Source organism: Hippopotamus amphibius, chromosome 16 (assembly GCF_030028045.1).
Source record: "Hippopotamus amphibius kiboko isolate mHipAmp2 chromosome 16, mHipAmp2.hap2, whole genome shotgun sequence".
In the NCBI taxonomy this organism is placed as follows: domain Eukaryota; kingdom Metazoa; phylum Chordata; class Mammalia; order Artiodactyla; family Hippopotamidae; genus Hippopotamus; species Hippopotamus amphibius.
The window spans coordinates 50819143-50834656 of record NC_080201.1 but is presented as its reverse complement, the minus strand read 5'-3'; the positions used below and the strand labels follow the sequence as shown (position 1 = coordinate 50834656).

General features: G+C 45.4%; 2 protein-coding genes across 2 annotated transcripts; both read left to right on the top strand.

The window, feature by feature from the left end:
• The first annotated feature begins 6251 nt into the window (after positions 1 to 6251).
• LOC130837929 (EP300-interacting inhibitor of differentiation 2-like) lies at positions 6252 to 6860 on the top strand. The gene has a single exon (XM_057710645.1). It carries the CDS (start codon positions 6252 to 6254, stop codon positions 6858 to 6860), a length of 609 nt encoding a protein of 202 aa, XP_057566628.1.
• Positions 6861 to 14396: 7536 nt separating this feature from the next.
• On the top strand, positions 14397 to 15005 carry LOC130837932 (EP300-interacting inhibitor of differentiation 2-like). Its single transcript, XM_057710649.1, has one exon. The coding sequence runs from the start codon at positions 14397 to 14399 to the stop codon at positions 15003 to 15005; it is 609 nt and encodes a 202-aa protein (XP_057566632.1).
• Positions 15006 to 15514: the final 509 nt, after the last annotated feature.

Here is a 15514-nt window from a genome sequence, read left to right as displayed (position 1 = left end):
CCGCCCCCTAAAAGTTTCTCCTGTTATTTTACATTGCATTAGTGGGGTACACTTGTTATGACACTATTTACTCACTTAACCAAAGTGACAGTAGAAGATTTTGAAGGCAAATGCAGAACATTGCAACAGATTTCTTAAGAGGTGAAGAAACTTTGCAATCTGTTCTCAAAAGCATCACTATTTCAAGAAACCTTTGTCCTTTTACCACTCTGGTAAACCAAAAGAAAACCAAATTCTAGTTTTGCACCATTTCACCTTTACTATTAACATACATTTATTTAATTAAATTTCATGTACTCTTAGTCTTGACTGAGGCCGAAGATAGATGGGCCCCACACTGAACAGCTGGAGTTTGTCCCCTGTGGACGGGCACTCCAAGACAAAGATAATAGCAGGAGGGAGGAGAAGCTGAACCCTTCCCAGATGAGAGAGAAAGAGACCATCTCTTTCTCATTATCAAGGTCAAGGAGACCTTGCCGACTACACGTGTGCAGAAAGGCTCCTCAGAGGTCAAAAGGGAGGAGGTGTTACCTACAGTAAGTGATGCCATCTGACCCACAGGCCTCTTGGCTAGAGTCCATCTTGGCTAAAAGACCCCCCAACACACAGGGGAGCCTCCTGAGATAAACCAAATATGGACTCAGAACCAGGCAAATCAAGATGATCGGCCAAAGGAAACCCAGAAGAAATGCCCCATGTAAGTGATTCAAACTACCTTGAGTGTGAGATTCTCTCTCTCAGTCTGCCAGTGTGAGTCTATTCACATGTACCCTTTTTCCTCCTAATACACACGTTTCACTCCTTTTTGTCTCTTTGGGGGAATTCCTGCTTCAAGCCGCTGCAGGCCGAGGCCACCCGAAATCATGACCTTGCGTGAAACTCTTCTCAGGGTCCCATTTTTAAAATTAATTTCTAGAAATATATGCCATTTCATATACAAATTTTCAGTATAACCAAAATATATTTATCAGTAGTCCCAAACATTGTCTCTCTATATAAGAGATCAAATGTAGGTAAACATAGATTCTTTAGCAACTAATGGTTCAGTATGATGTAGACATTCAATGAATTTCCATAATGTAACTTATCTTAGGCATTTCCCTGACGGTCCGGTGGTTAGGACTCCATACTTCATGGCAAGGGCCACGGTTTGATCCCTGGTCAGGGGAGTAAGATCTTGCAAGCTGGGCAGTGCAGCCAAAAATTTTCTTAAAGTTTTAAATTAAAAAAAAAAACAGAAATTTTCAAGATACTAAAATTCTGGACTGTTTTTAAGTAGACTTACCATAAAACCTAATTATTGTTTTTCTTATTCTTTTTTTCCCGATCTTTATTGGAGTGTAGTAACTTTACAATGTTGTGCCAGTTTCCACTGTACAACAAAGTGAATCAGCTGTATTTATACATATATCCCCCATCCCCTCCCTCTTGAGCCTCCCTCCCACCCTCCCTATCCCACACCTCTAGGTCATCATCAATCATCGAGTTGATCTCCTAATTATTCTTAAAATGTATACCCAAAAGCTTTTGTCCCATTTATCTCTATTTCATCATGAAAATATGAAAATATTAACATACCGACTTAATTTTCCTGTTGATAAGTTTTATAACAGAAATACCGTAAACCTAGGTACAACTGATGTTGGGGGACCTTGGCCTGCAGTGGCTCGAAAGCAGGATTTTGGTTCCCGGCCAGAGATTGAAGTCAGGCCGAGGCAGTGAGAGTGCTGAATTCTAGCCACTAGACCAGTGGCCAGTGACGAGGCCCTGGCCCATACAGCTTTGCAGAAAATGAATGTCCACACAGAAATGGAAAGTTGTAAAACAAGTGAAGTGTTTATTAGGAGGAAAAAGAGTAGGTGTGGGTAGACACACGGGCGGGCTCAGAGACAGAGTCCCGCCCTCATGGTAGTTTGAATCAGTTATATGGGGTACAACTTAAACTTACACAATGTTACATGTCAATTTCCTCTCAATAAAGCTGGGATGCGGGGACATACCTTTCCTCTAGACTTCTTGCTATTTTCAGATCAGGCTGCTGCAGGACCATGCCCACAAGCTTCCTAGAAACCCTCTTCTGTAGCTGGGAAGCTCGTCTACACACTGCCTCACATGTTTGACCCTTTAACAAAAGGTCATAAAGCACACCTTTAATCTGATTTATACTCACAGGCTGTTTTTGACATTGACAATCTTTTGTGGTTGGAGAGACTGGATGTGAGAAGACCCTTTCTTTCCCAACCTAGCAAGTCATAGTCCCTCTATGTTTCCTCTCCATTCTTCTGGAAAGTCAGCCAATTCCTCCTATAGGTCAACCTTTTTTGCTACACCTTATCATACTCATTGGTGAGTAATCCGCATTATGCCTGGGTATCTCCTTAGGCAAATACTTTCTATGTCTGTTTCTAGTTCTATTTCTGGGTAATCACAGGGGACAGCCTGCCTATTGTTTCACTACATCATAACATGAGTTATCATATTTTCTGTTCTGATAACATTTCCTCACTGTTTTCCCTACGTCTTTTAGTTTTCCTTAGGGCACTACCCAACTCCTGATACCAATTTCTGGAGCAGTTATCTATTGCTACAATAACGTTGCATGGCAAATCACATCAAGCATTTATTTAGTCTATGAGCCTAAAAGTCAACTGCTAGCTCAGCTGGGGACTGACTGATCTTCCCCCCCCGAGCCAACCAGAGGTTGAACCCGCACCCCAGCAATGAAAGCACCGGGTCCTACCCACAAGACCGCCAGGGAATTCCCAGGACTGACTGATCTTGAATGCCTTGTCTCAGACCACTCTCTTCAGTCCCAAATTGCCTTCCACCATCCAGCAAACTGCTCCACAGTTGTTCCCATGGTTGAGACAAGAGTCTAAGAGAGAACGGAAGCACGAAATGCCTCTCGAGGCCCAGTCTCAAAACAGATACACTATCATTTCTGCCACATCCTATTGGTCAAAGCAAGGCACAAGGCCAGCTCAGATTCAAGGGATGGAGGAAAAGAAGCTACCTCTTGATGGGAAGAGCTGCAAACTCATATTACAAAGGGTGTAGAAACAGAGAGGATGGAGAATTGGAATGAATCTAGCACAGTAGCAGTCTTGGGAAAAGAGACAAGGCTTGTAACATCATGTTTAGCCCTCACGGCAGCATTAAATATCTCGGGAGAGAGAGGCAAATCTGTACCTACCTGTATCTACCATTAAGCCAGCTCAAGCCCATCGAGAGAGCAGATGTAAGGCCTAGGATACTCAGGGGTAATAAAGAGGCAAGAATGACATCATGATTCCCCCAATTCTCTTAAGCCAGGTGCAGATTCTGAGTTGTGGTTTCATCCCATAGCCATAAAATTACTGATTTAGGTCAACATGGGTATGCATCCTTTAAAGGACATCTTCGTTCACAGTAAGGACAAATTTCCCACCAGTGCTATTTATTACAGGCTTTGGCAGCCTTTGGGAGAAGCAGATTCCGTCCCTTTCCTTACAAAACTCTTCACCTCCTCTTTTCTTTCATCTTTATTGGAGTTTAATTGCTTTACAGTGTTGGGTTACTTTTTGCTGTACAACAAAGTGAATCAGCTATATGTATACATATATCCCCACATTCCCTCCCTCTTGAGCTTCCCTCCCACCATCTCCATCCCACCCTTCTCGGTTGTCACAAAGCATGGAGCTCATCTCCCTGTGCTATGCGGCAGCTTCCCAGTAGCTATCTGTATTACATTTGGTAGTGCATACATGTCAGTGCTATGCTCTCACTACGTCCCAGCCTCCCATTCCCCACCCTCCATGTCCTCAAGTCCGTTCTCTACACCTGTCTCTCTGTTCCTGCCCTGCCACTAGATTCATCAATACCATTTGTCTAGATTCCATATTCATCTCCTCTTTTAAAATGTTAAGTGTATGACCATGGGTTTAAATTCTCTATGTTTTCCCGTAAAAATATACCAGCGTGGAGCCCCTGATATCAGCTCCCTTAATTGTTGAGTCTGCAGCATGACTGAAACTGTCCTCCGATGATTCTGAAATGCTGGCAGTGAGTCAGAGACAAAGATGCTGCAGCCGCTACACAGGAACAGTCTTGGGAGCAATAGCTAACCTGGAAGCTGTCTCAAATTTTTCCTTTCGTCTCCCCACATGAGCACTTCTGTTTAATACACCATAATTTTGTTTAGAGCTATTCCTGTCTCTGGATAATGGGAGGGTCAAAAGGCAGGATGATATCTGCCTCCAGAGGATTACACCAAATTACTACAATTTCTAGTTCCCCTTCGCTTCATGTAAGTTATTACAGAAGCCTAGGAATTCTATTAAATATTTGTGATTTCCCAGGCAGGCTCAGGGTTGGAGCAATGGACCTTTGGTCTCCAAACTAGCCTGGGCGCTGCCTTAAAGGAGCCACACAGTGATTGCAAAGATGCTGGGGGGAAGCTGTGTTTGAAGCAGCAGGAAGGCTGGATGTTGTGTTTTATACATGTGGTACTTGGACCAGGAAAACAAAAATGCAACCTCATGATCCGTACATGACCTAATGCCTAGCTCCTCCTGACAGGGCAGAGAACAATGAGTCACTGGAGTTATTTGCTGATGCCCATGAATCATGGCATCACGATGGGGGTCATCACCAGCAAAATCAAGGGTGGAATTTCCTTACATGATGTTTCTCACGTTAATTAGAATAAGTAAAAAGTAACTAGACAGTCACTATTTAAATGAATGTTGTAATATTATGGGACACATGCAAATAATGGTAATGAACATGGATCTATCAAGAAAACGAACTATTTATAACCACAATGAAAACCATAGGTGAATCTCATAAAAATAATGTGCAAAAGAAAGCAGACACAAGAGTATGTAAAATTCAAAAAAGCAAGCAAAATTAAACTACAGTATCAGGAATGTACCCCTAGGTAGTAAAACAGAAAGAAAAGCAAGGAGGACTTCCCCGGTGCTGCAGTGGTTAAGCATCTGCCTGCTAATGCAGGGGACAGGGGTTCGATCCCTAGTGGTGGAAGAGCCCACACATAGCAGAGCAACTAAAGCCACACACCACAACTACTGAGCACACAAGTCACAATTACTGAAGCCCAGACACACAGAGCCGGTGCTCCACAACAAGAGAAGCCACCACAATGAGAAGCCAGTACATAGCAATGAAGACTAGCCCCTGCTCTCTGCAACTAGGGAAAAAAATGCCTAAGCAGAGACCCGACTACCCAACGCAGCCAAAACAAGCAAACAAACAAACAAACAAACCAAAAAAAAACAAAAACAAAAACAAAAAACCCCAAAACAAGCAAGGAAATGATTAGTGTACATATCAGTATAGTGATTACCTCAGGGTAGAAAGGAGACTGTAGTGAGAAGCGGGGGGATTCTGCGATGATAGAAATATGCAATTCCTGGACAGGAGTCGTGGTTACATGGACGTTCACTTTGTCATAAATCAGTCAGCTGTATATTTATATTTTGTGTACATTTTCCTGCATGTTACATTGTACAAAAACGATTTAGAGAAAAATAGATGCCCAGGGGAATTCCTTCGGGGTCCAGTGGCTGGGACTGCCCGCTTCCACTGCAGGGGGCACGGGTTGCATCCCTAGTCCGGGAACCAGCATCCCACAAGGGGGCAGGGCGCACCAAATAAATAAATAAATGTCGAAGAATAGCCAAAGCCATTTTAAAATAACACAGGAATGTTATTATAAAGCTTTAGTAGTTAAGAGAATTTTAAGAAAATACACAAATAATAAATGGAAAAGAACAAAGGACCCCACCCTACCCCCAAAGTAACCCATGAACCTAGATTATCTTGGTATATAATAGAGGTGGCATTATAATCACTGGAGAACAAGAAACTTAGGGAGAGGCATCCTAGGATGTCATCTTGGGAAAGCCAACCGGAAGCGACCTTGTGCGACTTTGCTTGGACACATTCAACTGGTGGAAATGCAACACACCGCTCGGCTCCGCCCTCAGACAATCTGGGGAAAGTTTCAGGTGTGCCGGCACTTCCCGCCGCTAGGTGGCACCTGGAAGCTCGCAGGCGCGCGCGGGGAGGACGCATGCGCCATGCTCTTACGTTGAGCCGCGGCCCCTTTGGTCCTGCACGTGGGTTTCCACACGCAGCGTGGACCCGCGTGCACAGCGCTGACGCACGCGCATTTCCGTGCACACCACTAATCGCGCCGTACCGGTTTGCCAGGTTTTGTGAGGGCGGCCGAGCTGACCCCGCGGTCCGAGATGTCCGAGCTGCCCGCAGACAGCAGTGTCCCGCCGGCGGGCGCGGCGAATGACCACGGCGACGTCCCGCAGGCGGAGGTAGGCGGCGGGCGGCGGGCGGCGGCCCCGGCGCAGCCTGTGGAGGCCAGCGACCGTGCGACGGCGGCGGCCAGGGAAGGTCCGATGGCGGCACCTCGGGAAGGTCCAGTGGCGGCGGCCAGGGAAGCCCGCGTGGCAGCGGTCGCCAGAGTGTTGGCGGAGCCCGCGGAGGGAGAGGGTGCTGAGGCCAGACCCCGGCCCAGGCCCGGCAACGGCCCAGGCCTGGCTTTCGTGCCGAATCTCCTCCTCCCTCAGCATTTTGAGGCCATGAGAGTTTACCAGCAGGGCGTGCGCCGCTTCCTGGAGCACTTCGCGCTTGCTCCTGGCCGAATTCCGGAGCTGGAAGGACGGCGCAGGGGGTTTGTGGAACCCTGGGGAGCAAGGGAGGCGGCGTTTGATGCGGAATATCGGCGGGATCCTCAGAGGATGGATGCTGATATGTTAACATTGAGTATAACTCTGACTGCGTCTGCAGTTATCAACCCTCTGATACGAGAACTTGGTTGTGATAAGTGTACCAGTAGAGAATAGTTTCGTGAAGAAAGTACTTCAAGAAGAACCTCTGCGTTGGAGACAGCCTTGTCGCAATCCTGTAACCTGATTTGAAGAAGTCCGAGTATGTGAGAATAAGTGAAGGCACAGTTCGGGGGAAAAAAGAAGAAGACTGTGGGGCTTGGGGGTCCAGGTCACCCCCACCTTTAAATGTTTTTTTTTTCTTCCTTGTTCATACAACGGAATAAACTCCTGTGTATCCAGCATGCAGTTAAAACAATACCTTTGTGTTTTGTTTTCTTCTCTGTCTTAAAAGTTTTGCGATAACTGACATATTGGTTTAGGTGTTCAACATAATACTTTGGAAATTGCATATGTTACAAAATGACCACTGTACCAGGTCTAGTTCATATCCATCACCATACCCAGGTATACATTTTTTTCTTGGGATGACAATTTTAAAGATGTTCTCATAGCAACTGTCAAATATACAATATATTCTTATCAACTATAGTCTGCATGCTGTACATTCTATCCCCCAGGGCTTATTTTATACCTGGAAGTTTGGACCTTTTGACCACCTTCAGCCATTGCGCCTCCTACCCCACTCACCACCTCTGGCAACCACCAATCTACTCTCTAGAAATACTTTTGTTGTTCAATTTCAGAAGTAATCTACGCTTACTCCTGAAAAAGTGTTTTATATTACAGCTGTATAAAACACACCTCCTGCCTGTGGGCTTACACTCCAGCCATTGAGCACAGGGTAGTGTGTTCCTGTGTCTGCAAACCTGTACTCACTTAGAGGCTGGCTAGAAGGCAGGTTACGCAGACAAGACCACCCTGTCCATGCGTTCTGCAGCTGCTCCTATCCTGGTTGATGGCTATGCCTTGGGGCCTCCTTAGGTCAGCATCTGCAGCTTTACGGCTTTCCTGTTTATAGTCGCATAGGCTTAGATGTTCAGACAATTTTTCACCTTCTCTTTTTTCATCCAGCTTTAGTGTCTAAGCATTGCTTCCTATCACTCACGTATATACTGTTATTATTGAAGGGTTATTGTACCTTCCTCCAGAAATTAGACAGGAGGTCCCTGATCAAACTGAATTTTGCAAAGAACAACGAAGTGAGACATCATTTTTACAGCCAATTTCGGGGATTAGCCAGCAGGAGCCAAGGCCGCTGCATTCACTATGGTCTCTTTGGGAAACATTCATTCCATGGTAATCAAGCTGGACACGTTTTTGTTTAGTAGATATTCTTAGAGCAGTTTTAGGTTTACAGATAACTGAGCAGATGGCACAAAGTTCCCATGTATCCTTCACCCGCCCCCTAAAAGTTTCTCCTGTTATTTTACATTGCATTAGTGGGGTACACTTGTTATGACACTATTTACTCACTTAACCAAAGTGACAGTAGAAGATTTTGAAGGCAAATGCAGAACATTGCAACAGATTTCTTAAGAGGTGAAGAAACTTTGCAATCTGTTCTCAAAAGCATCACTATTTCAAGAAACCTTTGTCCTTTTACCACTCTGGTAAACCAAAAGAAAACCAAATTCTAGTTTTGCACCATTTCACCTTTACTATTAACATACATTTATTTAATTAAATTTCATGTACTCTTAGTCTTGACTGAGGCCGAAGATAGATGGGCCCCACACTGAACAGCTGGAGTTTGTCCCCTGTGGACGGGCACTCCAAGACAAAGATAATAGCAGGAGGGAGGAGAAGCTGAACCCTTCCCAGATGAGAGAGAAAGAGACCATCTCTTTCTCATTATCAAGGTCAAGGAGACCTTGCCGACTACACGTGTGCAGAAAGGCTCCTCAGAGGTCAAAAGGGAGGAGGTGTTACCTACAGTAAGTGATGCCATCTGACCCACAGGCCTCTTGGCTAGAGTCCATCTTGGCTAAAAGACCCCCCAACACACAGGGGAGCCTCCTGAGATAAACCAAATATGGACTCAGAACCAGGCAAATCAAGATGATCGGCCAAAGGAAACCCAGAAGAAATGCCCCATGTAAGTGATTCAAACTACCTTGAGTGTGAGATTCTCTCTCTCAGTCTGCCAGTGTGAGTCTATTCACATGTACCCTTTTTCCTCCTAATACACACGTTTCACTCCTTTTTGTCTCTTTGGGGGAATTCCTGCTTCAAGCCGCTGCAGGCCGAGGCCACCCGAAATCATGACCTTGCATGAAACTCTTCTCAGGGTCCCATTTTTAAAATTAATTTCTAGAAATATATGCCATTTCATATACAAATTTTCAGTATAACCAAAATATATTTATCAGTAGTCCCAAACATTGTCTCTCTATATAAGAGATCAAATGTAGGTAAACATAGATTCTTTAGCAACTAATGGTTCAGTATGATGTAGACATTCAATGAATTTCCATAATGTAACTTATCTTAGGCATTTCCCTGACGGTCCGGTGGTTAGGACTCCATACTTCATGGCAAGGGCCACGGTTTGATCCCTGGTCAGGGGAGTAAGATCTTGCAAGCTGGGCAGTGCAGCCAAAAATTTTCTTAAAGTTTTAAATTAAAAAAAAAAACAGAAATTTTCAAGATACTAAAATTCTGGACTGTTTTTAAGTAGACTTACCATAAAACCTAATTATTGTTTTTCTTATTCTTTTTTTCCCGATCTTTATTGGAGTGTAGTAACTTTACAATGTTGTGCCAGTTTCCACTGTACAACAAAGTGAATCAGCTGTATTTATACATATATCCCCCATCCCCTCCCTCTTGAGCCTCCCTCCCACCCTCCCTATCCCACACCTCTAGGTCATCATCAATCATCGAGTTGATCTCCTAATTATTCTTAAAATGTATACCCAAAAGCTTTTGTCCCATTTATCTCTATTTCATCATGAAAATATGAAAATATTAACATACCGACTTAATTTTCCTGTTGATAAGTTTTATAACAGAAATACCGTAAACCTAGGTACAACTGATGTTGGGGGACCTTGGCCTGCAGTGGCTCGAAAGCAGGATTTTGGTTCCCGGCCAGAGATTGAAGTCAGGCCGAGGCAGTGAGAGTGCTGAATTCTAGCCACTAGACCAGTGGCCAGTGACGAGGCCCTGGCCCATACAGCTTTGCAGAAAATGAATGTCCACACAGAAATGGAAAGTTGTAAAACAAGTGAAGTGTTTATTAGGAGGAAAAAGAGTAGGTGTGGGTAGACACACGGGCGGGCTCAGAGACAGAGTCCCGCCCTCATGGTAGTTTGAATCAGTTATATGGGGTACAACTTAAACTTACACAATGTTACATGTCAATTTCCTCTCAATAAAGCTGGGATGCGGGGACATACCTTTCCTCTAGACGTCTTGCTATTTTCAGATCAGGCTGCTGCAGGACCATGCCCACAAGCTTCCTAGAAACCCTCTTCTGTAGCTGGGAAGCTCGTCTACACACTGCCTCACATGTTTGACCCTTTAACAAAAGGTCATAAAGCACACCTTTAATCTGATTTATACTCACAGGCTGTTTTTGACATTGACAATCTTTTGTGGTTGGAGAGACTGGATGTGAGAAGACCCTTTCTTTCCCAACCTAGCAAGTCATAGTCCCTCTATGTTTCCTCTCCATTCTTCTGGAAAGTCAGCCAATTCCTCCTATAGGTCAACCTTTTTTGCTACACCTTATCATACTCATTGGTGAGTAATCCGCATTATGCCTGGGTATCTCCTTAGGCAAATACTTTCTATGTCTGTTTCTAGTTCTATTTCTGGGTAATCACAGGGGACAGCCTGCCTATTGTTTCACTACATCATAACATGAGTTATCATATTTTCTGTTCTGATAACATTTCCTCACTGTTTTCCCTACGTCTTTTAGTTTTCCTTAGGGCACTACCCAACTCCTGATACCAATTTCTGGAGCAGTTATCTATTGCTACAATAACGTTGCATGGCAAATCACATCAAGCATTTATTTAGTCTATGAGCCTAAAAGTCAACTGCCTGCTCAGCTGGGGACTGACTGATCTTCCCCCCCCGAGCCAACCAGGGGTTGAACCCACACCCCAGCAATGAAAGCACCGGGTCCTACCCACAAGACCGCCAGGGAATTCCCAGGACTGACTGATCTTGAATGCCTTGTCTCAGACCACTCTCTTCAGTCCCAAATTGCCTTCCACCATCCAGCAAACTGCTCCACAGTTGTTCCCATGGTTGAGACAAGAGTCTAAGAGAGAACGGAAGCACGAAATGCCTCTCGAGGCCCAGTCTCAAAACAGATACACTATCATTTCTGCCACATCCTATTGGTCAAAGCAAGGCACAAGGCCAGCTCAGATTCAAGGGATGGAGGAAAAGAAGCTACCTCTTGATGGGAAGAGCTGCAAACTCATATTACAAAGGGTGTAGAAACAGAGAGGATGGAGAATTGGAATGAATCTAGCACAGTAGCAGTCTTGGGAAAAGAGACAAGGCTTGTAACATCATGTTTAGCCCTCACGGCAGCATTAAATATCTCGGGAGAGAGAGGCAAATCTGTACCTACCTGTATCTACCATTAAGCCAGCTCAAGCCCATCGAGAGAGCAGATGTAAGGCCTAGGATACTCAGGGGTAATAAAGAGGCAAGAATGACATCATGATTCCCCCAATTCTCTTAAGCCAGGTGCAGATTCTGAGTTGTGGTTTCATCCCATAGCCATAAAATTACTGATTTAGGTCAACATGGGTATGCATCCTTTAAAGGACATCTTCGTTCACAGTAAGGACAAATTTCCCACCAGTGCTATTTATTACAGGCTTTGGCAGCCTTTGGGAGAAGCAGATTCCGTCCCTTTCCTTACAAAACTCTTCACCTCCTCTTTTCTTTCATCTTTATTGGAGTTTAATTGCTTTACAGTGTTGGGTTACTTTTTGCTGTACAACAAAGTGAATCAGCTATATGTATACATATATCCCCACATTCCCTCCCTCTTGAGCTTCCCTCCCACCATCTCCATCCCACCCTTCTCGGTTGTCACAAAGCATGGAGCTCATCTCCCTGTGCTATGCGGCAGCTTCCCAGTAGCTATCTGTATTACATTTGGTAGTGCATACATGTCAGTGCTATGCTCTCACTACGTCCCAGCCTCCCATTCCCCACCCTCCATGTCCTCAAGTCCGTTCTCTACACCTGTCTCTCTGTTCCTGCCCTGCCACTAGATTCATCAATACCATTTGTCTAGATTCCATATTCATCTCCTCTTTTAAAATGTTAAGTGTATGACCATGGGTTTAAATTCTCTATGTTTTCCCGTAAAAATATACCAGCGTGGAGCCCCTGATATCAGCTCCCTTAATTGTTGAGTCTGCAGCATGACTGAAACTGTCCTCCGATGATTCTGAAATGCTGGCAGTGAGTCAGAGACAAAGATGCTGCAGCCGCTACACAGGAACAGTCTTGGGAGCAATAGCTAACCTGGAAGCTGTCTCAAATTTTTCCTTTCGTCTCCCCACATGAGCACTTCTGTTTAATACACCATAATTTTGTTTAGAGCTATTCCTGTCTCTGGATAATGGGAGGGTCAAAAGGCAGGATGATATCTGCCTCCAGAGGATTACACCAAATTACTACAATTTCTAGTTCCCCTTCGCTTCATGTAAGTTATTACAGAAGCCTAGGAATTCTATTAAATATTTGTGATTTCCCAGGCAGGCTCAGGGTTGGAGCAATGGACCTTTGGTCTCCAAACTAGCCTGGGCGCTGCCTTAAAGGAGCCACACAGTGATTGCAAAGATGCTGGGGGGAAGCTGTGTTTGAAGCAGCAGGAAGGCTGGATGTTGTGTTTTATACATGTGGTACTTGGACCAGGAAAACAAAAATGCAACCTCATGATCCGTACATGACCTAATGCCTAGCTCCTCCTGACAGGGCAGAGAACAATGAGTCACTGGAGTTATTTGCTGATGCCCATGAATCATGGCATCACGATGGGGGTCATCACCAGCAAAATCAAGGGTGGAATTTCCTTACATGATGTTTCTCACGTTAATTAGAATAAGTAAAAAGTAACTAGACAGTCACTATTTAAATGAATGTTGTAATATTATGGGACACATGCAAATAATGGTAATGAACATGGATCTATCAAGAAAACGAACTATTTATAACCACAATGAAAACCATAGGTGAATCTCATAAAAATAATGTGCAAAAGAAAGCAGACACAAGAGTATGTAAAATTCAAAAAAGCAAGCAAAATTAAACTACAGTATCAGGAATGTACCCCTAGGTAGTAAAACAGAAAGAAAAGCAAGGAGGACTTCCCCGGTGCTGCAGTGGTTAAGCATCTGCCTGCTAATGCAGGGGACAGGGGTTCGATCCCTAGTGGTGGAAGAGCCCACACATAGCAGAGCAACTAAAGCCACACACCACAACTACTGAGCACACAAGTCACAATTACTGAAGCCCAGACACACAGAGCCGGTGCTCCACAACAAGAGAAGCCACCACAATGAGAAGCCAGTACATAGCAATGAAGACTAGCCCCTGCTCTCTGCAACTAGGGAAAAAAATGCCTAAGCAGAGACCCGACTACCCAACGCAGCCAAAACAAGCAAACAAACAAACAAACAAACCAAAAAAAAAACAAAAACAAAAACAAAAAACCCCAAAACAAGCAAGGAAATGATTAGTGTACATATCAGTATAGTGATTACCTCAGGGTAGAAAGGAGACTGTAGTGAGAAGCGGGGGGATTCTGGGATGATAGAAATATGCAATTCCTGGACAGGAGTCGTGGTTACATGGACGTTCACTTTGTCATAAATCAGTCAGCTGTATATTTATATTTTGTGTACATTTTCCTGCATGTTACATTGTACAAAAACGATTTAGAGAAAAATAGATGCCCAGGGGAATTCCTTCGGGGTCCAGTGGCTGGGACTGCCCGCTTCCACTGCAGGGGGCACGGGTTGCATCCCTAGTCCGGGAACCAGCATCCCACAAGGGGGCAGGGCGCACCAAATAAATAAATAAATGTCGAAGAATAGCCAAAGCCATTTTAAAATAACACAGGAATGTTATTATAAAGCTTTAGTAGTTAAGAGAATTTTAAGAAAATACACAAATAATAAATGGAAAAGAACAAAGGACCCCACCCTACCCCCAAAGTAACCCATGAACCTAGATTATCTTGGTATATAATAGAGGTGGCATTATAATCACTGGAGAACAAGAAACTTAGGGAGAGGCATCCTAGGATGTCATCTTGGGAAAGCCAACCGGAAGCGACCTTGTGCGACTTTGCTTGGACACATTCAACTGGTGGAAATGCAACACACCGCTCGGCTCCGCCCTCAGACAATCTGGGGAAAGTTTCAGGTGTGCCGGCACTTCCCGCCGCTAGGTGGCACCTGGAAGCTCGCAGGCGCGCGCGGGGAGGACGCATGCGCCATGCTCTTACGTTGAGCCGCGGCCCCTTTGGTCCTGCACGTGGGTTTCCACACGCAGCGTGGACCCGCGTGCACAGCGCTGACGCACGCGCATTTCCGTGCACACCACTAATCGCGCCGTACCGGTTTGCCAGGTTTTGTGAGGGCGGCCGAGCTGACCCCGCGGTCCGAGATGTCCGAGCTGCCCGCAGACAGCAGTGTCCCGCCGGCGGGCGCGGCGAATGACCACGGCGACGTCCCGCAGGCGGAGGTAGGCGGCGGGCGGCGGGCGGCGGCCCCGGCGCAGCCTGTGGAGGCCAGCGACCGTGCGACGGCGGCGGCCAGGGAAGGTCCGATGGCGGCACCTCGGGAAGGTCCAGTGGCGGCGGCCAGGGAAGCCCGCGTGGCAGCGGTCGCCAGAGTGTTGGCGGAGCCCGCGGAGGGAGAGGGTGCTGAGGCCAGACCCCGGCCCAGGCCCGGCAACGGCCCAGGCCTGGCTTTCGTGCCGAATCTCCTCCTCCCTCAGCATTTTGAGGCCATGAGAGTTTACCAGCAGGGCGTGCGCCGCTTCCTGGAGCACTTCGCGCTTGCTCCTGGCCGAATTCCGGAGCTGGAAGGACGGCGCAGGGGGTTTGTGGAACCCTGGGGAGCAAGGGAGGCGGCGTTTGATGCGGAATATCGGCGGGATCCTCAGAGGATGGATGCTGATATGTTAACATTGAGTATAACTCTGACTGCGTCTGCAGTTATCAACCCTCTGATACGAGAACTTGGTTGTGATAAGTGTACCAGTAGAGAATAGTTTCGTGAAGAAAGTACTTCAAGAAGAACCTCTGCGTTGGAGACAGCCTTGTCGCAATCCTGTAACCTGATTTGAAGAAGTCCGAGTATGTGAGAATAAGTGAAGGCACAGTTCGGGGGAAAAAAGAAGAAGACTGTGGGGCTTGGGGGTCCAGGTCACCCCCACCTTTAAATGTTTTTTTTTTCTTCCTTGTTCATACAACGGAATAAACTCCTGTGTATCCAGCATGCAGTTAAAACAATACCTTTGTGTTTTGTTTTCTTCTCTGTCTTAAAAGTTTTGCGATAACTGACATATTGGTTTAGGTGTTCAACATAATACTTTGGAAATTGCATATGTTACAAAATGACCACTGTACCAGGTCTAGTTCATATCCATCACCATACCCAGGTATACATTTTTTTCTTGGGATGACAATTTTAAAGATGTTCTCATAGCAACTGTCAAATATACAATATATTCTTATCAACTATAGTCTCCATGCTGTACATTCTATCCCCCAGGGCTTA